Below are 26,247 nucleotides of genomic sequence, written 5' to 3'. Positions count from 1 at the left end.
ACTAAAACAACTTAAAGGTGAAACTATCAACCAGTTAGCAACAGCAAAATTTACTGATACAATACCAACATCTAAACAAACAATCAAACTTCTTTATTCACTACAGCAAAAATATATTTTCAAACCACCATCTGAAATTAAAGACAACACGTTTTTCCAAACTTAAATGACAATACACCATGGAAAACTATTTACAGAAAAACCTTTAGAACGTCAATAGACTCGTCCCTACGAAGTTTTCAGTATATGTTTCTGTTAAGAATAATACCAACAAATAAATATCTGCATATATGTAAATCATATGTGACTTATGTAACATGGAGATAGAAACCATAGAACACTTATTCTGGGAATGTCTGAAGATACATTATGGAATGAAATAAACAATTTCATTACATCAAAATCAATGAATTTCTGAATTACCAAACAGGAGGCGTTTTGAGGAATTCTTTTAAAGGAAAAAAACACCCTCATTTGTAATTTCTTTATTCTGTTAATGAAATTGTTCATATTCTCAGTAAAATATAAAAAAGCAGTACCAACATTTCAAGCATATAAACAATACTTAATACTGAGAGAACAAATTGAATCGCAGATCGCACTATCCAACAATAAATATAAAACCCACATAAAGAAATGGCAGTGTTTAAAAATCAAATAATAAAATAAATATCACAGCAATAATAGCACAAACCATAAGAAGCTATTTTTTCTACTTTTTATGACATAACAATACTCGTACAACCCATAGGGGAGAGCAAGAATGTATGCTTGTGTGTCTGTGTGTCTTTTAAACTGGGGAATTCGTGGTCATGAAGCTAATAATAAAAATGGCTTATTTTATTTTATTTTGTTATTACCCTGTTTATATATTAAAGTGTTAAATAAATGTAAAAAACAACAACAAACAACACAAGATCAAATCTACATTTCTACGCTTTTAAAAACAAATGCATAGAAAAATAAATTCTCTATTAGTCCATGCACTATGGATAAAATGAATAAAAAATGCATTTGGTTAAATCATACGTTGATCCTGTCAGCTTAACCAACTTCTCTAGGGCCTAAAAAAATACATTTGGTTCGGGTTACGGAATAGGCGCCGACCCTACCGTTTTTATAGTCAGTTTGAAAAAAATAAATGAAAAACTAAAAAATAAAATAAAAATATGTTCTTTCTTTTAAATTGTTTTTCAATGTGTAGTTCAAAACCTTAAATGCTTATACAGGAGATAACTTTAACACCATTCTCCAATGATGAAAATAACATTTTTATATAAAGCCTAATAAAAAAAAAGCCTACCTACCCTACCTATTTTTGAAAAGGATGTAACCCTAACCAAACATTTTTTTAGGCCTAGGCGTGTACTGCTGCGCGTGTTACAGTCAAATAATGCATATTTTTACGTCAAGATTAATGCAATAACTTAAATAAATGAACGACCAAGTCCTCTCAATGGAACACATATATGATACCGAACATTAATTACATTTACACCATTTGTCAAAGTTTCAGAAATGAGAAAAAAAAACAATGGATGTTCTGTATTCAAGTTTGACTCTACATAGGAGTTTGAGTGTTTAAGTTTAATTCCATACTTCTAATTACCATTGTAAAAACTTTAAAATGAGGTCTAAAATCATGGACGAGTGGAAACGTTGCTAGCTATGGTTACATTTTCTATGAAAATCTTAAACACGGAGGAATTTATTTTTGAGGCTCTATAAAGATGAAAGTAAATATCGGAGAGACCCCGGGAGAAACTACGCTATTTCCTTGTAATAAACTATACTAAAATCTATGGTGGCATATAACTGCCGTATGATTACCGTATAGCGTTCGCGAATTGTTTCGTGTTAACCAATTAATTTTCGCGATAATTATCTAGCTGTCTAGTTTATATTCGCGATACCTTTTTGGTAAGATAAATATAATAAGACTAAAACAGGCTTAAAAGTGTCCAGAACTGATGCATATTATACCTTTAAGTTATACAACACTGACAGGTTAACTACTTATGGTTTGCGAATTCCACTTAATAAGTAACATAATTACTGGTTAACTAGATAAGATTCGTGTTACCACTTATCTTTAATGCACTTTTGGCTTCTATCAGTAACTGGTTATCTAGTTATGGTTTGCGAATTCCACTTAGTAAGTAACTTACTAACTGGTAAGATAAGATTCTAGTATAAAACATAGAATAATAGCAATGGCAAATTGCATCTTTAACAATCATAGGTATGGAGCGTAGAAAAATAGTTATGACATACTGTAGCTATAACAAACATAGGTAAGGAGCATAGAAGTATAGCAATGGCAAAGTGAAGATATAACAATCATAGGTAAGGAGCATAAAATTATTGCAATGGCAAATAGCAGCTATAACAATCATAGGTAAGGAACATAAAATTATTGCAATGGCAAATAGCAGCTATAACAATCATAGGTAAGGAGCATTATGATTATAGCAATGGCAAAGTGCAGCTATAACATTTATTGGTAAGGAGTATATAATAATAGCAATGGCAAAGTGCAGCTATAACATTTATTGGTAAGGAGTATAAAATTATAGCAATGGCAAAGTGCCGCTATAACATTTATAGGTAAGGAGCATAACATTAAAGCAATGGCAAAGTGCAGCTATAACATTTATAGGTAAGGAGCATAACATTATAGCAATGGCAAAGTGCAGCTATAACATTTATTGGTAAGGAGTATAAAATTATAGCAATGGCAAAGTGCAGCTATAACATTTGTTGGTAAGGAGTATAAAATTATAGCAATGGCAAAGTGCAGCTATAACATTTATAGGTAAGGAGTATAAAATTATAGCAATGGCAAAGTGAAGCTATAACATTTATTGGTAAGGAGTATAAAATTATAGCAATGGCAAAGTGCAGCTATAACATTTATAGGTAAGGAGCATAACATTATAGCAATGACAAAGTGCAGCTTTAACATTTATAGGTAAGGAGCATAGAATTATAGTAATGAAAAAGTGCAGCTATAACAATCATAGGTAAGGAGCATATAATTTTAGCAATGGCAAAGTGCAGCTATAACATTTATAGATAAGGAGCATAAAATTATAGCAATGGCGAAGTGCATCTTTGACAATCATAGGTATGGAGTGTAGAAACATAGTTATGACATAATGCAGCTATAACATTTATAGGTAAGGAGCATAAAATAATAGCAATGGCAAAGTGCAGCTATAACATTTAAATGTAAGGAGTATATAATTTTAGCAATGGCGAAGTGCAGCTATAATATTTATAAGTAAGGAACATAGAATTATAGCAATGACAAAGTGCAACAATAACATTTATAGGTAAGGAGTATATAATTTTAGCAATGGCAAAGTGCAGCTATAACATTTATAGGTAAGGAGTATATAATTTTAGCAATGGCAAAGAGCAGCTATAACAATCACAGGTAAGAAGCATATAATTATAGCAATGGCAAAGTGCAGCAATAACATTTATAGGTAAGGAGCATATGATTATAGCAATGGCAAAGTGAGCATAACATTATAGCAACGACAAAGTGCAGCTTTAACATTTATAGGTAAGGCAGCTATAACATTTATAGGTAAGGTGCATAGAATTATAGTAATGACAAAGTGCAGCTATAACAATCATAGGTAAGGAGCATATAATTTTAGCAATGGCAAAGTGCAGCTATAACATTAATAGATAAGGAGCATAAAATTATAGCAATGGCAAAGTGCATCTTTAACAATCATAGGTATGGAGCGTAGAAACATAGTTATGACATAATGCAGCTATAACATTTATTGGTAAGGAGCATAAAATAATAGCAATGGCAAAGTGCAGCTATAACATTAATAGGTAAGGAGTATATAATTTTAGCAATGGCAAAGAACAGCTATAACAATCACAGGTAAGAAGCATATAATTATAGCAATAGCAAAGTGCAGCAATAACATTTATAGGTAAGGAGCATATGATTATAGCAATGGCAAAGTGCAGCTATAACATTTATAGGTAACTGGCATATAATTTTAGCAATGGCAAAGTGCAGCTATAACATTTATAGGTAAGGAACATTGAATTATAGCAATGGCAAAGTGCAGCTATATCATTTATAGGTTAGGAGCTAATAATTTTAGCAATGGCAAAGTGCAGCTATAACATTTATAAGTAAGGAACATATAATAATACAATGGAAAAGTGCAGCTATATCATTTATAGGTAAGGAGCATAAAATTATAGCAATGGCAAAGTGCATCTTTAACAATCGTAGGTATGGAGCGTAGAAGCATAATTATGACATAATGCAGCTATAACATTTATAGGTAAGGAGTATATAATTTTAGCAATGGCAAAGAGCAGCTATAACATTTATAGGTAAGGAACATAGAATTATAGCAATGACAAAGTGCAGCTATAACATTTATAGATAAGGAGCATAAAATTATAGCAATGGCAAAGTGCAACTTTAACAATCATAGGTATGGAGCGTAGAAGCATAATTATGACATAATGCAGCTATGACATTTATAGGTATGGAACATAGAATTATAGCAATGACAAAGTGCAGTTATAACATTTATAGGTTAAGAGTATACAATTTTAGCAATGGCAAATAGCAGCTACAACAATCATAGGTAAGGAGCATAAACTTATAGCAATGGCAAAGTGCAGCTATAACCTTTATAGGTAAGGAGCATAGAATTATAGCAATGACAAAGTGCAGCTATAGCATTTATAGGTAAGGAGTATATAATTATAGCAATGGCAAAGTGCAGCTATAACATTTATAAGTAAGGAACATATAATAATACAATGGAAAAGTGCAATATAGCATTTATAGGTAAGGAGCATATAAGTATAGCAATGGCAAAGTGCAGCTATAACATTTATAAGTAAGGAACATATAATAATACAATGGAAAAGTGCAATATAACATTTATAGGTAAGGAACATAAAATTATAGCAATGCCAAAGCGCAGCTATACCATTTATAGGTAAGGAGCATAGAATTATGGCAATAGCAAAGTGCAGCTTTAATATTTATAAGTAAGGAACATAGAATTATAGCAATGACAAAGTGCAGCTATAACATTTATAGGTAAGGAACATAGAATTATAGCAATGACAAAGTGCAGCTATAACATTTATAGGTAAGGAGTATATAATTTCAGCAATGGCAACGTGCAGCGATACCATTTATAGGTAAGGAGTATATAAGTCTAGCAATGGCAAAGTGCAGCTATAACATTTATAGGTAAGGAGTATATAATTTTAGCAACGGCAAAGAGCAGCTATAACATTTATAGGTAAGGAGCATGGAATTCTAGCAATGACATATTGCAGCTATAACATTTATAGGTAAGGAGCATATAATTATAGCAATGGCAAAGTGCAGCTATAACATTTATAAGTAAGGAACATATAATAATACAATGGAAAAGTGCAATATAACATTTATAGGTAAGGAACATAAAATTATAGCAATGCCAAAGCGCAGCTATAACATGTATAGGTAAGGAGCATGGAATTATAGCAATGCCAAAGTGCAGCTATAACATTTATAGGTAAGGAGCATGGAATTATAGCAATGACAAAGTGCAGCTATAACATTTATAGGTAAGGAGCATGGAATTATAGCAATGACAAAGTGCAGCTATAACATTTATAGGTAAGGAGCATGGAATTATAGCAATGCCAAAGTGCAGCTATAACATGTATAGGTAAGGAGCATGGAATTATAGCAATGACAAAGTGCAGCTATAACATTTATAGGTAAGGAGCATAGAATTATAGCAATGCCAAAGTGCAGCTATAACATTTATAGGTAATGAACATAGAATTAAAGCAATGACAAAATGCAGCTATAACATTTATAGGTAAGGAGCATAGAATTATAGCAACGGCAAAGTGCATCTTTAACAAACATAGGTATGGAGCGTAGAAACATAGTTATGCCATTATGCAACTATAACAATCATATGTAAGGAGCATAAAATTACAGCAATTGCAAAGTACAGCTATCACATATATAGGTAAGGAGTATATAATTATAGCAATGGAAAAGTGCAGCTATAACATTTATAGGTAAGGAACATAAAATTATAGCAATGACATAGTGCAGCTATAACATTTATAGGTAAGGAGCATAGAACTATAGCAATGACATAGTGCAGCTATAACATTTATAGGTAAGGAGCATATAATTATAGCAATGCCAAAGTGCAGCTATAATATTTATAGGTAAGGAGCATAGAATTATAGCAATGACTAAGTGCAGCTATAACATTTATAGGTAAGGAGCATAGAATTATAGCAATTACATAGTGCAGCTATAACATTTATAGGTAAGGAGCATATAATTCTAGCAATTACATAGTGCAGCTATAACATTTATAAGTAAGGAGCATATAATTATAGCAATGCCAAAGTGCAGCTATAACATTTATAGGTAAGGAACATAAAATTATAGCAATGACAAAGTGCAGCTATAACATTTATAGGTAAGGAGCATAGCATTATGGCAATAGCATAGTGCAGCTATAACATTTATAGGTAAGGAGCATATAATAATACAATGGCAAAGTGAAGCTATAACATTTATAGGTAAGGAGCATAGCATTATGGCAATAGCAAAGTGCAGCTATAACATTTATAGGTAAGGAGCATAGCATAATGGCAATAGCAAAGTGCAGCTATAACATTTATAGGTAAGGAGCATAGCATAATGGCAATAGCAAAGTGCAGCTATAACATTTATAGGTAAGGAGCATAGAATTACAGCAATGGAAAAGTTTAGCTATAACAACATAGCAATCACTTAAAACAGCTTTAGCAATCATAGGTAAGGAGCACATACACATAGCAATTACATGGTGCAGCTATAGGTTACTCTTAATTATTGCCTAATTGAGTGTATATGTAGTTGGTATTGTTGACTTGAGATGTAGTGGCTGCCGTTGCGCGTTCCAGTCGGTCGGTAGAAACAGCTCCTGGCCTGCAGTTAATGAAGTCCGGCGGTTATCATGCTTAAAAAACATGTTGGCCGGGTATAAAAAGAGGCCATCGGCTTGTTCTGAAATCAGTTGCTTGAATAAATACCGATGTCCAAGAAGATCATAAGAAAATGCGAAATGTGTCATTATTTGTTGTCTCATCTATTTTAAAACTAAAAAGTAAGAAATGCGCGACAATTAAATACCTTTTTCTGTTATAGGTTGCTGGTACAATGAGCAATAAGGACTCCTCAACTCCGGTGACCTACCCTTGGCCTCACGGCGTGGTGCCCTACGTCATCCACGATTCTATAGGTCGGTAATGGGTCTAAATGTTAAGCTACTACCTCTCACCAGTCTTTGTGCCGGTAACGGGTCTTAATGTAATTTTACCGCCTTTGTACGAGTCTTTATAAAGACAATGTTGTTTTTTTTTGTAAGTTCACCGCCTTCATACGAGTCTATAGGTCGGTAATAGGTCTTAATGTTATATGTAACTGCTCCTTCACGAGTCTTTATGCCAGTAATGGGTCTTAATGTGATGTGACTGCCCCTTCACGAGTCTTTATGCCAGTAATGGGTCTTAATGTGATGTAACTGTCCCTTCACGAGTCTTTATGCCAGTTATGGGTCTTAATGGGATGTAACTGTCCCTTCACGAGTCTTTATGCCAGTTATGGGTCTTAATGTGATGTAGCTGCCCCTTCACGAGTCTTTATGGCAGTTATGGGTCTTAATGTGATGTAACTGCCCCTTCACGAGTCTTTATGCAAGTAATGGGTCTTAATGTGATGTAACTGCCCATTCACGAGTCTTAATGCAGTAATGGGTCTTAGTGTGATGTTACTGCCCCTTCATGAGTCTTTATGCCAGTAATGGGTCTTAGTGTGATGTAACTGCCCATTCACGAGTCTTTATGCCAGTAATGTGTCTTAATTTGATGTAACCGCCCCTTCACGAGTCTTTATGCCAGTGATGGGTCTTAATGTGATGTAAATGTCCCTTCACGAGTCTTTATGCCAGTAATGGGTCTTAATGTGATGTAACTGCCTATTCACGAGTCTTTATGCCAGTGATATGTCTTAATGTGATGTAACTGCCCCTTCACGAGTCTTTATGCCAGTTATGGGTCTTAATGTGATGTACCTGTCCCTTCACGAGTCTTTATGCCAGTAATGGGTCTTAATGTGATGTAACTGCCCCTTCACGAGTCTTTATGCCAGTAATGGGTCTTAATGTGATGTAACTGCCCCTTCACGAGTCTTTATGCCAGTAATGGGTCTTAATGTGATGTAACTAACCCTTCACGAGTCTTTATGCCAGTAATGGGTCTTAATGTGATGTAACTGCCCCTTCACGAGTCTTTATGCCAGTATTGGGTCTTAATGTGATGTAACTGCCCCTTCACGAGTCTTTATGCCAGTTATGGGTTTTAGTGTGATGTAACTGCCCCTTCACTTGTCTTATTGCCAGTTATGGGTGGGTCTTAATGTGATGTAACTGCCCCTTCACTAGTCTTTATGCCAGTTATGGGTCTTAATGTGATGTAACTGCCCCTTCACGAGTCTTTATGCCAGTAATGGGTCTTAATGTGATGTAACTGCCCCATTAACGAGTCTTTATGCCAGAAATGGGTCTTAATGTGATGTAACTGCCCGTTCACGAGTCTTAATGCCAGTAATGGGGGTCACTGTTATGTAACTGCCCTTCACAAGTCTTTATGTCAGTAATGGGTCTTAATGTGATGTAACTGCCCCTTCACGAGTCTTTATGCCAGTAATGGGTCTTAATGTGATGTAACTGCCCCTTCACGAGTCTTAATGCCAGTAATGGGTCTCACTGTTATGTAACTGCCCTTCACTTGTCTTAATGCCAGTAATGGGTCTTAATGTGATGTAACTGCCCCTTCACGAGTCTTTATGCCAGTAATGGGTCTTAATGTTATGTAACTGCCCTTCACAAGTCTTAATGCCAGTAATGGGTCTTAATGTTGTGTAACTACCCCTTCACGAGTCTTTATGCCAGTAATGGGTCTTAATGTTATGTAACTACCCCTTCACGAGTCTTAATGCCAGTAATGGGTCTTAATGTGATGTAACTGCCCTTCACAAGTCTTAATGCCATTAATGGGTCTTAATGTTATGAAACTGCCCCTTCACAAGTCTTAATGCCAGAAATGGGTCTTAATGTTATGTAACTGCCCCTTCACGAGTCTTAATGCCAATAATGGGTCTTAATGTTATGTTATGCCAGTAATGGGTCTTAATGTTATGTATCTGCCCCTTCACGAGTCTTAATGCCAGTAATGGGTCTTAATGTTATGTAACTGCCCTTCCCAAGTCTTTATGCCAGTATTGAGTCTTTATGTTATGTAACTGCCCTTCACAAGTCTTTATGCCAGTATTGGGTCTTCATGTTATGATACTGGTCCGTCACGAGTCTTAATGCCAATAATGGGTCTTAATGTTATGTTATGCCAGTAATGGGTCTTAATGTTATGTATCTGCCCCTTCACGAGTCTTAATGCCAGTAATGGGTCTTAATGTTATGTAACTGCCCTTCCCAAGTCTTTATGCCAGTATTGAGTCTTTATGTTATGTAACTGCCCTTCACAAGTCTTTATGCCAGTATTGGGTCTTCATGTTATGATACTGGTCCGTCACGAGTCTTTATGCCGGTATTGGGTCCGAATGTTATGATACTGGTCCGTCACGAGTCTTTATGTCGGTTGTGGGTATTTTTGTTATGTTACTGTCTTGACACGAGTATATAGGTCGGTTATGTTTCTTTCGTTGTGTTACCACATTTTCACAAATCTATAGGTCGATAAAGGGTCTTGATGTTACGCGACCGCCTTTGCGCGGATCTATAGGTCGATAAAGGGTCTTGATGTTACGCGACCGCCTTTGCGCGGATCTATAGGTCGATAAAGGGTCTTGATGTTACGCGACCGCCTTTGCGCGGATCTATAGGTCGATAAAGGGTCTTGATGTTACGCGACCGCCTTTGCGCGGATCTATAGGTGGGTAAAGGGTCTTGGTGTTATGTTAGCGCATTTGCGCTAATCTATAAGTCGGTAAATGGTCTTGATGTTATGTGACCGCCTTTGCGCGGATCTATAGGTCGGTAATGGGTCTTGATGTTATGTTACCTCATTTGCACGCATCTATGGGTCTTGAAGTTGTGTGACCGCCTTTGCGCGGATCTATAGGTCGGTAATGGGTCTTGATGTTATGTGACCGCCTTTGCGCGGATCTATTGGTCGGTAAAGGGGGATTATGTTATGTGATCGCCTTTGCGCGGATCTATAGGTCGGGAATGGGTCTTGGTGTTATGTGACCGCCTTTGTGCGGATCTATAGGCCAGTAATGGGTCTTGATGTTATGTGACCGTCTTTGTGCAGATATATATGTCGATAAAGGGCCTTTATGTTATGAGACCGCCTTTGCGCGGATCTTTAGGTCGGTAAAGGGTCTTGATGTTATGCTGCTGCCGTTGCACGGATCAATAGGTCTGTAAAGGGTCTTAAAGTTATGTTACCACCTTTGCACGAATATTTAGGTCGTTAAAGGTGGTTCATGTTTTGTGACCGCCTTTGCGAGGATCTATACATCGGTAAAGGGTCTTGATATTATGTTACCGCATTTGCACTAATCTATAGGTCGGTTGAGGGTTTTATGTTATTTGCCGCCTTTACACGAATCTATAGTTCGGTAATGGGTCTTGATGTTATGTGACCGACTTTGCACGAATATATAGGTCGGTAAATGGTCTTGATGTTATGTTACCGCATTTGCACGCATCTTTAGGTCTGTAAAGGGCCTTGATGTTATGTTACCGCATTTGCACGAATCTATGGGTCTTGAAGTTGTGTGACCGCCTTTGCACGGATCTATAGGTCGTTAATGGGTGTTTATGTTATGTTGCCGTATTTGCACGGATCTATTGGTCGTTAAATGGTCTTGATATTATGTGACCGCCTTTGCGCGGATCTATAGGTCGTTAAAGGGTCTTGATGTACTGTTACCGCATTTGCACGAATCTTTAGGTCTGTATAGGGCCTTGATGTTATTTTACCTCATTTGCACGCATCTATGGGTCTTGAAGTTGTGTGACCGCCTTTGCGCGGATCTATAGGTCGTTAATGGGTGTTTATGTTATGTTGCCGTATTTGCACGGATCTAATGGTCGGTAAAGGGGGTTTATGTTATTTGACCGCCTTTGCACGGATGTATTGGTCGGTAAAGGGGGTTTATGTTATGTTACCGCATTTGCACGGATCTATTGGTCGGTAAAGGGGGTTTATGTTATGTTACCGCATTTGCACGGATGTATTGGTCGGTAAAGGGGGTTTATGTTATGTTACCGCATTTGCACGGATGTTTGGTCGGTAAAGGGGGTTTATGTTATGTTACCGCATTTGCACGGATCTATTGGTCGGTAAAGGGGGTTATGTTATGTTACCGCATTTGCACGGATGTATTGGTCGGTAAAGGGGGTTTATGTTATGTTACCGCATTTGCACGAATCTATTGGTCGGTAATTGATGAATTTGTTACGTTACCACCTTTGCACGAATCTTTTGGTCGGTGATGGGTCTTTTTGTAATTTTATCTCCTGTGCTCGGGTATATAAGTCGGTTATGGATATCTTTGTTATGTTATCGCCTTTGCACGGATCTACAGGGCGGTAATAGATCTTTATGTTATTTAACCGCCTTCGAGCGAGAATATTGGGCGGTAAAAGGTCTACATTATATGTTGCCGCCTTTGCACGAACAGTGAAATCACCGGATGTGAGCATCATATAATGCTGTAGAACTATTAGTCGCTCACGTTAGCAAACTGGTTTTATGGTATATGTTATATCGTGTACCGCATACACTGAATGCGGTGAACTATAGACAGCTTAAGCCACAATTTAGTATGTACTTAACACCTTTTATAGGCCAAACTTTAATTATTTTTCGATAGCATTTTATTTCTATTCTTAAATATACTTTCGTAATGAAACTATCTATAGACAAATGCAGCTACCAAAGGTTTGTGAAATCGAATCATATCAAATGTATTTCATAATTTCAGCCAAGGACAGCGCCAAAAACCAAGCATTACTTGATGGGATGAACATCATTATGAAGAAAACAGCTAATTGTATACAATTCGTACCAAGAAACAACCATTTAAATTACACCCACTTCACCGGCGATATTTCAGGGTATTTTTTGCTATTTTATCTGTATAGTATTCAGTTGTCGGTAAAATGTAATCTATTATAATTGTTGTGCCACATACAACAAAGTTTCTAAGGTTGTGTACTTAGTTTTCGTCTCTGAATACGCCCGTCTGTGTGGGTGTCACGATATAAAACTAAAAAAATAATTCATTCCTTGTCAGTGTACTCATTTCTAATAATAACATTGCACTCCAAATTTATCAGTTAATGTGGAATGTATTGCGACTGCTTTATGATCACAACTGGAATTATGGGAAAATGATTGGGATATGGAGTTTAATCCCTCCAAGTGTCAAGTTTTGCACATAACAAAGAATAAGCATATCATCAGAAATCGATACATTCTCCATGGCCAGATCTTAGAGCCAGTCAGAAGTGCTAAATATCTTGGTGTTGACATATCAGCAGACCTCACCTGGAACACTCATATCTCGAGAATTACCACCAATGGAAACAATACGCTCAACTTCATTAAAAGAAATATAAAAACAAAAAAACAGAAAGTGTCAGGACTTTAGCTTACAAAACCCTTGTCCGTCCACAGTTAAAATATGCAAGCACAATTTGGCACTCGGGCTATCCGTTGGGTTAAACATGACTTCTCTCTCCAGTGTTACAAACATGCAGGAAAGTCTTGGTTGGTGCTCACTTGAACAACGTAGACTAGATTCCGGACTTGTAATGTTTTACAACATATACCATCATCATGTTGCTATTACGCTGCCATCTTACATTCAAACACCATTAAGATTTACCAGACTAATGCACCCACAATGTTTCAGACAAATTCAAGTAAAAACTGACTATCACAAATTTTCATTCTATCCTCACTCGGTTGTACTTTGGAACAGTTTGCCATATCATATTGTCACTATCCCCACCCCTGACACATTCAAGGTGGCTGTGGCAACCATTAAGCATTAGATAAGCGAGCAGGGTTTTTATCCTTTTACCAGTTCACCAATCACTTTTTATCATGTTACCTAAATTGTGTTCTCTTTTATACCCTAGTTCTCCCTTTTCTGATGTGATTTGCCTCATCGGTGTTTTATATTTTCACTAACAAGCCGGCGCGCACCGTTCATGTCAGTAACACTCGGAAGAGGAGTTGACATTAAACAGAGATAGAAATCTTCCAGATAATTTATAATAGTTTACATATTACTGGGCAACTCGATTTTGGCGAGCCCATATCTTTATATTCAGATTGTTTTCAAACAAGGATTAAAATTAGCGTTTTGAACACTTTTTACACACTGACTGGGGAAATAATAGCTATGTTCTAAAGTATAAACTGACCAAAACATATTCACCTGTGGACAAAGTCCGCCATAGCTTAGGACATCTGTTCATAAAACTCCTTTGAATATACGATTGGATTAAAGCTAGAAGGTACCAAGCGACATTTAGTTATAGGTGGTTTTGGTGCCAACTGGCATCAACCCCACAGACACAGATGTACCGAGTTCGAATCCTGTTACAGGCGTTTCCCCCCTCTAGAGTCTTTGTTATCTGCATACTAATAGAAAATTTAATTCATTAGTTTTATAAATTGCTGCTTTAAATCTGCACTGTCACAGATAACCGTTTTGCCATTTTTATTTTTTGTCTTGGAATCAGCTATTTTTTGCGTAAATGCATATGCAACAGTGATATAAGACTGCTGACTAAAATATCAGATAGAAATTTTCATATTTGTGTTCAAAAATTGAAGTTTTATGCCGAAAACCTCATTTTTTCTTAAAGCGTAAGCTTTTAGCCACAAAACCTTAAAATTTGGACGTATATAAGAAAATCTGAGATCTGATCTTTTGTCAGCAGTCTAATATCACTAGTTATTAGTTATTGGCGTAAATTTGGCTTATACCAAGAAAAAATGAGTTTTCAAAATGGTAAATCTGTGAGAGTGCAGCTTTAATATGTAGTCAGAAATTGTTCACATTTGATTGCAATATAAACGTAGCACAAGGGTCTTTATTGTTACACTACTAGCGTAGCACAAGGGGCTTTATTATTACAATACAAGCGTAGCACATTGGGGTTTATTATTACAATACTAGCGTAACACAAGGGGCTTTATTATTACAAAACACAATACTAGCGGAGCACATTGGGGTTTATTATTACAAACTAGCGTAAAACAAGGGGCTTTATTATTACAATACAAGCGTAGCACATTGGGGTTATTATCACAATACTAACGTAACACAAGGGGCTTTATTATAACAATACAAGCGTAGCACATTGGGGTTTATTATTACAATACTAGCGTAACACAAGGGGCTTTATTATTACAATACAAGCGTAGCACATTGGGGTTTATTATTACAAACCTAGCGTAACACAAGGGGCTTTATTATTACAATACAAGCGTAGCACATTGGGGTTTATTATTACAAACCTAGCGAAACACAAGGGGCTTTATTATTACAATACAAGCGTAGCACATTGGGGTTTATTATTACAATACTAGCGTAACACAAGGGGCTTTATTATTACAATACAAGCGTAGCACATTGGGGTTTATTATTACAATACAAGCGTAGCACATTGGGGTTTATTATTACAATACTAGCGTAGCACATTGGGGTTTATTATTACAATACAAGTGTAGCACATTGGGGTTTATTATTACAATACTAGCGTAACACAAGGGGGTTTATTATTACAAACCTAGCGTAACACAAGTGGCTTCATTATTACAATGCAAGCGTAGCACATTGGGGTTTATTATTACAATACAAGCGTAGCACATTGGGGTTTATTATTACAATACTAGCGTAACACAAGGGGCTTTATTATTACAATACAAGCGTAGCACATTGGGGTTTATATTACAATACTAGCGTAACACAAGGAGGTTTATTATTACAATACTAGCGTAACACAAGTGGCTTTATTATTACAATGCAAGCGTAGCACATTGGGGTTTATTATTACAATACAAGCGTAGCACATTGGGGTTTATTATTACAATACTAGCGTAACACAAGGGGCTTTATTATTACAATACAAGCGTAGCACATTGGGGTTTATTATTACAATACAAGCGTAACACAAGGGGGTTTATTATTACAAACCTAGCGTAACACAAGTGGCTTTATTATTACAATGCAAGCGTAGCACATTGGGGTTTATTATTACAATACAAGCGTAGCACATGCAGCGTTATTATTACAATACAAACATAGCACATTGGGGTTTATTATTTCCGTATAAACAGAGCACATGTGGCTTCAATATTTTAATACAAACACAGCATCTGGGGCTTTATTATTACATTAGAAAACGTAGCACATGAGCCTTTATCAGTACAATACAAACGTAGCACATGCGACGTTCTGATTACAATACAATTTTGTTTTTGCAAAGGATCATGACAGAGTACATGTATATGAAAAACAGCCTGATGCGTATAACCATGTAATATAGTCCCTTTTTATACCTCCAGTCGATCAGTGATCAGATCTGATTTTGAGGAATCTTAACAATGTGGTCAAACACGTTTTTAAACCATCGGCAACCATAAACTTTAAAGAAACTAAAACAAAACCATATCAATCGAATTCCACAAACAGTTGTTTCAGTGATGTTGGTATGAAGCACGGTGCATTGGCAGTGAATATAGGGGATGGTTGTGGGACAGCAGGGATCGTCATGCATGAGTTGCTGCACGCCCTAGGATTCTGGCACGAACACAGTCGACAAGACAGGGACGAGTATGTGAATATCCACTACGGAAACATCATATATGGTATTTTTAATAGTAAACGTTATTTATTTTTTAAGACAAATACTTATTTCACTATACTTGTGTCAGCTTTTATTTTCTAAAGTTAGATAAATGTGAATTAAATATACTTTTACGTATGAGCGTAATACCTGTTAAGTGTTTTTCTTGTTTCTTTTTTGAAACGACACATACGCGTATTTATACACGATAAATGACCAGCGCTTAACCAGCAGTAAAGATTTACTCTTTCGATTCCAGGAGAGAAAAGCAATTTTCAAAAGAGGTCTGTCCATGAAGATCTTGAGACATGCGTGTCGTATGACTTCCACTCCCTTTTGCACTATAAACACAATGCGTTCTCTCAGCTATCGACGCTAGACACCATTACGCCGACGGAATATTTCAGTCACTTGGTGAAGAAGACTGAACTTGGCCAAAGGGATCATCTCAGTATTCTTGATGTTGCAAAGATAAAGTGGCTTTACCAGTGCCCTCAAGGTGAAACATAACAAATAATTAGTTTCAATTCATTAAAATTACGTGGGAAACACGATATGGCTGTGTTAGATTAAACATAATGCGAAGATTAATTTAGTACACTGAGCAGCAAGGAAACCGCTAAGATTATAATTGTATAATGATTATCACTAAACATGAACAGAACAGAACAGAACAGATATTTTATTAAGACTTGTACAAAGTACACCATCTTCTTAACCACATATGAATAATAAATATATATTCAACATGTATACTTCAATTTGCACATTGCTATCTTATAAAGACAAAAACTTCATTACATTTTTATCCATTTTAGTATGCCAAAAACCAGCATACATAGTCGATGTAAACATACAGACGGACCCGCACACTCCGCAGTTCACGGTGTGTAGCTCTTTGAGCTATGGCTGTAAATCCGACAGTTACTTTTTGGTTGGTCCTAAGAAAAGAATATGCCGAATCGACGGAACGACAGGCGTTGGAAGATGGACTGGGCCCGAACCATTTTGTGCTGTCTGTTAGTAGAATTATTGTAACACAGAGTGATCTAGATGATAAGTATGGATATTTTGGAGATCTAAGTATGAATACTAAAGGATATATAGTTTAAAATATTACACATCACTGAGGGTCATATGACATTATAAGGACCGGCCAGTCAGCCAACGAAAGTGTATATGGCCCGAAGTGGTGTGTAAATATTTCTTATATTATACCGAACATTTTGTATTACCATTCCCTATTTTTAAAGCGTTTTCGATGTGTTTTATTGAACAAAGCTAATAATGTTTACTTGCGACAATTTTTCGCCGTTGTGAAAATAGCAAGCCGCACTTACCAGTTGTATGACGTCACCGGTCCATATTACATTTTTGGCGAGGTCCGGACCGGTCAAAAATATGACGTCATAATACTGTGTTTTTATAATAATTCAAGTTATCTCTTTAAAGATAGCTTTCGTCATTGGTATCTTGGTAATACATCTAATTAATAGTGCTCTACAACCATATCACCAGCAATTACATGACGTAACTTAGTACACTGTTCTGATTGGCCGCAGTGCGCGCCCCCTACAAAGCACATGGTTATTCAGGCCTCTTTTTTCTGACTATCGTAAGAAAAAGGTCAGTCTGTGGCAGCTCTGTTTTATCTACTCTTCGTCCGAGCCTTGCCCATTATTTTCCAAACATAAGATAAAGACAATGAAAATGAAATAAATATTGAAAAGGCTATGTTTTCCTTGATTGAAATGATGGGTAATAGGATATCCACTACGGGCTTGCCCTTTGTTGCTGCTCTACTTCCGATCATAAGTATACCAATAAAACAGTGATATACGGACCGATCGACTTTATATATGCAAAGAAGGGACAAATTTATGTAAGGTATATATTCTCTTAGCTGTGTGAAGTTAGCTAAACATACGATAATGGACATTGGACATTTAAGATCGAATGTTGTGCTGGCACGACATTGGACATTCAAAATCGAATGTTGTGCTGGCACGACATTGGACCTTCGACATTCAAAATTGAAAGTCGTGCTAGCACGACATTGGACATTGGACATTCAACATCGAATGTTGTGCTGGCACGACAATGGACATTGGACATTCAAAAATGAATGTCGTGCTAGCACGACATTGGACATTGGAATTTCAAAAGCACGACATTGGACATTGGACATTCAAAACCGAATGTTGTGCTGGCACGACATTGGACATTGGTATTTCAAAAATGAATGTCGTGCTAGCACGATATTGGACATTGGACATTCAAAAGTGAAAGTCGTGCTAGCACGACATTGGACATTGGACATTCAAAATCGAATGTTGTGCTGGCACGACATTGGACATCGGACATTAAAAAGTGAAAGTCGTGCTAGCACGACATTGGACATTGGACATTCAAAAATGAATGTCGTGCCAGCACGACATTGGACATTGGAATTTCAAAAATGAATGTCGTGCTAGCACGACATTGGACATTGGACATTCAAAATCGAATGTTGTGCTGGCACGACATTGGACATTCAAAAGTGAATGTTGTGCTAGCACGACATTGGACATTGGACATTCAAAATCGAATGTTGTGCTGGCACGACATTGGACATTCAAAAGTGAATGTTGTGCTGGCACGACATTGGACATTGGACATTCAAAATCGAATTTTTTGCTGGCACGACATTGGACATGGGACATTCAAATTCGAATACTGTGACTAATTGAGTCAATAAAAAATAAGTCGACAGGCAGTAATAGGTTACTTAATCGGCTCATTGACAATATTTTGTGTTATAATACGTAAAACCAGATAAAGTAGATGTATGAACGATTACATTTATATTTTTTGGAATCATCACTGCATGTGTTTATTTTCCATATGTCATCATATACTGTGAATATCACTTCATTTATAAATAGTACTGGATGTGTAGCAGTGGTGTGTAAACATTAAGCTTATTAAAAGTATGTCATTTCGAAAGCATTATCACTGTTTGTCTACATATAATCCACGACCATTCATAAGTATATGCATTTGAATCTTTCTGTGCATATGTGACATCATGTCTATCTGAATCATGCTTAAGGTTCAAATATTGCGATGGAATCGTAATGACAATGCTCTCTTGGTGTTTATAAATTTATAATGAGTCATTGCTTTTGTGATCTCTAACCCTTTTCAAATAATTTTAAGACAATATCTCAAAAAAATTAATTCCGAAAATTGCATGCCATCCGAATTAATTTAAAGTCGGTAGAAAACATTAATTCATAAAACATGTCATACATTAATTTGAATGTGCCAGCACTACTTTCATTTTTGAATGTCCAATGTCGTGCTGACACGACTTTCAATTTATGACTGTCGAATGTCCAATGTCGTGCCAGCACGACTTTCAATTTTGAATGTCCAATGTCCAATGTCGTGCCAGCACAACATTCGATTTTAAATGTCCAATGCCGTGCCAGCACAACATTCGATTTTGAATCATTTTTGAAATCCCAATGTCCAATGTCTAATGTCGTGCTGGCACGACATTCATTTTTGAATGTCCAATGTCCAATGTCGTGCCAGCACGACTTTCACTTTTGAATATCCAATGTCCAATGTCGTGCCAGCACAACATTCGATTTTGAATGTCCAATGTCCAATGTCGTGCTAGCACGACATTCATTGTTGAAATCCAAATGTCCAATGTCCAATGTCGTGGTAGCACGACATTCATTTTTGAATCTCCAATGTCCAATGTCGTGCCAGCACGACTTTCAATTTTGAATGTCCAATGTCGTGCTAGCACAACATTCGATTTTTGAATGTCCAATGTCCAATGTCGTGCTAGCACGACTTTCACTTTTGAATGTTTAATGTCCAATGTCGTGCCAGCACAACATTCGATTTTGAATGTCCAATGTCCAATGTCGTGCTAGCACGACTTTCACTTTTGAATGTTTAATGTCCAATGTCGTGCCAGCACAACATTCGATTTTGAATGTCCAATGTCGTGCTAGCACGACATTCATTTTTGAAATTCCAATGTCCAATGTCCAATGTCGTGCGTGCACGGCATTCATTTTTGAATATGCAATGCCCAATGTCGTGCTAGCATGACGTTCACTTTTGAATGTCCAATGTCCAATGTCGTGCCAGTACAACATTCGATTTTGAATGTCCGATGTCCAATGTCGTGCTAGCAAGACATTCATTTTTGAATTCCAATGTCCAATGTCGTGCTGGCACGACATTCATTTTTGAATGTCCAATGTCCAATGTCGTGCTGGCACGACATTCTTTTTTGAATGTCCAATGTCCAATGTCGTGCTAGCACGACTTTCACTTTTGAATGTCCAATGTCCAATGTCGTGCCAGCAAAACATTTGATTTTGAATGTCCAATGTCCAATGTCGTGCCAGCACAACATTTGATTGTAAATGTCCAATTTCCAATGTCGTGCCAGCACGACTTTCACTTTTGAATGTCCAATGTCCAATGTCGTGCCAGCAAAACATTCGATTTTGAATGTCCAATGTCCAATGTCGTGCTAGCACGACATTCATTGTTGAAATCCAAATGTCCAATGTCCAATGTTGTGGTAGCACGACATTCATTTTTGAATCTCCAATGTCCAATGTCGTGCCAGCACGACTTTCAATTTTGAATGTCCAATGTCGTGCTAGCACAACATTCGATTTTTGAATGTCCAATGTCCAATGTCGTGCTAGCACGACTTTCACTTTTGAATGTCTAATGTCCAATGTCGTGCCAGCACAACATTCGATTTTGAATGTCCAATGTCCAATGTCGTGCTAGCACGACATTCATTTTTGAAATTCCAATGTCCAATGTCGTGCGTGCACGGCATTCATTTTTGAATATCCAATGCCCAATGTCGTGCTAGCATGACTTTCACTTTTGAATGTCCAATGTCCAATGTCGTGCCAGTACAACATTCGATTTTGAATGTCCGATGTCCAATGTCGTGCCAGCACAACATTCGATTTTAAATGTCCAATGCCGTGCCAGCACAACATTCGATTTTGAATCATTTTTGAAATCCCAATGTCCAATGTCTAATGTCGTGCTGGCACGACATTCATTTTTGAATGTCCAATGTCCAATGTCGTGCCAGCACGACTTTCACTTTTGAATATCCAATGTCCAATGTCGTGCCAGCACAACATTCGATTTTGAATGTCCAATGTCCAATGTCGTGCTAGCACGACATTCATTGTTGAAATCCAAATGTCCAATGTCCAATGTCGTGGTAGCACGACATTCATTTTTGAATCTCCAATGTCCAATGTCGTGGTAGCACGACTTTCAATTTTGAATGTCCAATGTCGTGCTAGCACAACATTCGATTTTTGAATGTCCAATGTCCAATGTCGTGCTAGCACGACTTTCACTTTTGAATGTTTAATGTCCAATGTCGTGCCAGCACAACATTCGATTTTGAATGTCCAATGTCCAATGTCGTGCTAGCACGACTTTCACTTTTGAATGTTTAATGTCCAATGTCGTGCCAGCACAACATTCGATTTTGAATGTCCAATGTCGTGCTAGCACGACATTCATTTTTGAAATTCCAATGTCCAATGTCCAATGTCGTGCGTGCACGGCATTCATTTTTGAATATGCAATGCCCAATGTCGTGCTAGCATGACGTTCACTTTTGAATGTCCAATGTCCAATGTCGTGCCAGTACAACATTCGATTTTGAATGTCCGATGTCCAATGTCGTGCTAGCAAGACATTCATTTTTGAATTCCAATGTCCAATGTCCAATGTCGTGCTGGCACGACATTCATTTTTGAATGTCCAATGTCCAATGTCGTGCTGGCACGACATTCATTTTTGAATGTCCAATGTCCAATGTCGTGCTAGCACGACTTTCACTTTTGAATGTCCAATGTCCAATGTCGTGCCAGCAAAACATTTGATTTTGAATGTCCAATGTCCAATGTCGTGCCAGCACAACATTTGATTGTAAATGTCCAATTTCCAATGTCGTGCCAGCACGACTTTCACTTTTGAATGTCCAATGTCCAATGTCGTGCCAGTAAAACATTCGATTTTGAATGTCCAATGTCCAATGTCGTGCTAGCACGACATTCATTGTTGAAATCCAAATGTCCAATGTCCAATGTTGTGGTAGCACGACATTCATTTTTGAATCTCCAATGTCCAATGTCGTGCCAGCACGACTTTCAATTTTGAATGTCCAATGTCGTGCCAGCACAACATTCGATTTTTGAATGTCCAATGTCCAATGTCGTGCTAGCACGACTTTCACTTTTGAATGTCTAATGTCCAATGTCGTGCCAGCACAACATTCGATTTTGAATGTCCAATGTCCAATGTCGTGCTAGCACGACATTCATTTTTGAAATTCCAATGTCCAATGTCCAATGTCGTGCGTGCACGGCATTCATTTTTGAATATCCAATGCCCAATGTCGTGCTAGCATGACTTTCACTTTTGAATGTCCAATGTCCAATGTCGTGCCAGTACAACATTCGATTTTGAATGTCCGATGTCCAATGTCGTGCTAGCACGACATTCATTTTTGAATTCCAATGTCCAATATCCAATGTCGTGCTGGCACGACATTCATTTTTGAATGTCCAATGTCCAATGTCAAATGTCGTGCTGGCACGACATTCATTTTTGAATGTCCAATGTCGTGCTAGCACGACTTTCACTTTTGAATGTCCAATGTCGTGCTAGCACGACTTTCACTTTTGAATGTCCAATGTCCAATGTCGTGCCAGCAAAACATTCGATTTTGAATGTCCAATGTCCAATGTCGTGCCAGCACAACATTTGATTGTAAATGTCCAATGTCCAATGTCGTGCCAGCACGACTTTCACTTTTGAATGTCCAATGTCCAATGTCGTGCCAGCAAAACATTCGATTTTGAATGTCCAATGTCCAATGTCGTGCTAGCACGACATTCATTTTTGAAATTCAAATGTCCAATGTTTAATGTCGTGCTGGTACGACATTCATTTTTGAATGTCCAATGTCGTGCTAGCACGACTTTCACTTTTGAATGTCCAATGCCCAATGTCGTGCTAGCACGACTTTCACTTTTGAATGTCCAATGTCCAATGTCCTGCCAGTACAACATTCGATTTTGAATGTCCAATATCCAATGTCGTGCTAGCACGATATTCATTTTTGAAATTCCAATGTCCAATGTCCAATGTCGTGCTGGCACGACATTCATCTTTGAATGTCCAATGTACAATGTCCAATGTCGTGCTGGTACGACATTCATTTTTGAATGTTCAATGTCGTGCTAGCACGACTTTCACTTTTGAATGTCCAATGTCCAATGTCGTGCGTGCACGACTTTCACTTTTGAATGTCCAATGTCCAATGTCGTGCCAGCATAACATTCGATTTTGAATGTCCAATGTCCAATGTCGTGCCAGCACAACATTCGATTGTAAATGTCCAATGTCCAATGTCGTGCTAGCACGACTTTCACTTTTGAATGTCCAATGTCCAATGTCGTGCCAGCAAAACATTCGATTTTGAATGTCCAATGTCCAATGTCGTGCTAGCACGACATTCATTTTTGAAATTCAAATGTCCAATGTCCAATGTCGTGCTTGTACGACATTCATTTTTGAATGTCCAATGTCCAATGTCGTGCTAGCACGACTTTCACTTTTGAATGTCCAATGTCCAATGTCGTGCCAGCACAACATTCGATTTTGAATGTCCAATGTCCAATGTCGTGCCAGCACAACATTCGATTTTGAATTTCCAATGTCTAATGTCGTGCCAGCACGACATTCATGTTTGAAATCCCAATGTCCAATGTCGTGCTGGCACGACATTCATTTTTGAATGTCCAATGTCCAATGTCGTGCCAGCACGACTTTCAATTTTGAATGTCCAATGTCATGCCAGCACAACATTCGATCTTGAATGTCCAATGTCCAATGTCGTATGTTTAGCCAACTTCACACAGCTTTTTCGATTTCGGACTTGTCGTATAAGAAACATTGGTTGGTGCAATATAAAACAAGATGTATGTGTTTGCCTTCTATAAGGGCAATATTTCATCATTACATAGATTTCAAGCTCATTATGTTTTCTTATTTTCTTTTATTTAGCCTGGCTGAAGATGAGCATTTGTGAAACTTACCCCTTGACATTGAACTTACAGAATAAGGAGTAAATGCTTAGAACGCAATTAGTTTTGAACATAACATTTGGTCTAGCTTTAAAACGACAGTGACAAACACGCCCAGTAGTCAACTATTCAAACACAAACCCTGTCAGAGTTTTTTCTATAGTACCCACAGGTCCGACTATTGGACCCATTCCCAAAGCAAAATATAAGATATTTTTCCCAATCTTCAGAAAAAAATCCTATTTTTTTAGACAGTTTTTTTACCTGTACAAGTTTATTTTCAACATCCTAATAAATTATGTGATGTAAAGTTTTTTTTGATAATTGAAATCAGACATCATTGACTTTCATCACATTCAGATCAGTGTGAAATATTATCTGTCATGATTTATTGCAATTTACTCGTATATTTACACCCCAATTATTGATATTTCAACCATTTTTGGTCTTTTAAAGGGAAAATAAACTAATATTAAATCATTTCCTACTTTCGCAGAAGACGAGACAGCTTTTTCTTTCAACTGTAAAATTTCCCAATTTCGGCATTTTCACGATGCAATATTTCTCAAAATGTCTAGGGTCTTTTTCCCACACACGCATCAAATTAGAACGTTCAGTTAAATTCGAGTTCACTGAAACAAGTGTTTCCAAGGCTAAATATTTATATATATTACCTTTAAAATAGCATTGTCTTTTTGTAGGAGAAAACCCCGAAACTCTTCATTGACCAATACTAGAAACTTTTTTTCTTCAGATTATAAACACTTTTCGTATTACAAGATAAGTGTATACTGTGATATGGAGATCAGCTGTTTGTCACAGTTCAAAATCACCACAAGTAGCACTGTACCCGGGGCGGGGTGGAAATCCCATGCTGGGGCAACGATGACACCTGGTACTGGTCCGGACACGGATAATACGTACGAGAATAAAACAGGTCAGACATACCGCAATCTTTTTTGCCATGTTGCAACACAGTCGCAACGGTTCCAGCAACGTACGCCATAGCATTTTATTCAGGTACAAATGATATAAAGGCAAAACGAATCCGTACTGGTGTTTTATCTGACAACCAAAACAAACAAATATATTCAATACCTGTTCTCTGCCTGATCCAAACAGGCTCTTTTATCTACCTTTGAAAATCCTCATCTGTAATGTACAAACAGTTATAAGGATTTATCTGCGTTTGGGGTAAAGTTATTCAAGAAATTCTGACATACCTTCAAAGACGATTGTATGCTTTTAAGTTATAGAATATAAGGAACATGTTTTAGTTGGTGAATTTGGTGGCATGCCACACATGCTACGGACATTTATCGGTGCATGGCTTTTACTTACATCAATCGACAGCACAATCTCTAGGGCAACAGCGCCTGGTCCACTTTGACTATTTTTGCATATTTCCTTTTAAAGAAGTGCTCATTAATTATATTGTGTACCGTCGTAGGTACTTAATATAACTGTAATTTGAATGTGCCAGAATATTCTTACGGTGTGTGTAAGAAACGAAGTGAACTTGGAATGTTAGCAGATCTCAAAAAATGCACATGTCAGAATCGGGATAAAAGCTCCTGGCATTACAGTTCGCACAATATTGAAATAAAATCGTAGCCAATCTGCAGTTAAAGTGTTCTTACATGGTACCACATTCTCCGATTTTCGAAATATGCCCTTTTAATAAAATTATCAAGTAAACTGAAATCATATTCATGTGTGTAGAGGTTAACACAAGGCACAGCTGCACCACGGAAGTGTCGACAGCTCATTTTATTTGCACCACAGTTAAGTGGAGGAGCTGGCTTTTAGTAGCCGTGAAATATTAATCCATTTTATTCGCGTTTATAACTTAGAATTCATGTTAGGGGCGCCGACGATATTACTTTGCCAACAATGAACACTTTCAATCAAGCCGGGACCTATATTATTTTTAGTATTTTTGGGCCATGTTTTGTATTGATAATTTGATACTCATGATTTTGCTCAAACCTTTTTGATGTACATTCCAGCTTCCTACTTGTTGATGGATGCCAGCAAAATGAAGGAATCGGAGAGTACCAGTATACACATTACTGGAATTCTGCTCCTTAATCCGTTCAACCCATCAGTCTGTATAATGTAGGTATGACAGGCGGTAA

The 26,247-nt window shown here is 37.2% G+C and overlaps 1 protein-coding gene across 1 annotated transcript in view; it reads left to right on the top strand.

The window, feature by feature from the left end:
- Positions 1-26,247, top strand: part of LOC128215837 (uncharacterized) — a 36,299-nt gene that overhangs the window by 7,389 nt on the left and 2,663 nt on the right. The window contains exons 4-10 of the mRNA XM_052922452.1: positions 7,214-7,307; positions 12,077-12,209; positions 15,806-15,981; positions 16,219-16,458; positions 16,778-16,978; positions 24,864-25,046; positions 26,119-26,227. Coding sequence (XP_052778412.1) covers positions 7,214-7,307; positions 12,077-12,209; positions 15,806-15,981; positions 16,219-16,458; positions 16,778-16,978; positions 24,864-25,046; positions 26,119-26,227 — 1,136 coding nt within the window. The remainder of the gene's footprint in view (positions 1-7,213; positions 7,308-12,076; positions 12,210-15,805; positions 15,982-16,218; positions 16,459-16,777; positions 16,979-24,863; positions 25,047-26,118; positions 26,228-26,247) is intronic.

Source organism: Mya arenaria, chromosome 2 (genome assembly GCF_026914265.1).
Source record: "Mya arenaria isolate MELC-2E11 chromosome 2, ASM2691426v1".
NCBI lineage: Eukaryota > Metazoa > Mollusca > Bivalvia > Myida > Myidae > Mya > Mya arenaria.
Note: the sequence above shows the minus strand (reverse complement) of the source record. Positions and strands in the feature narration are given on the sequence as shown.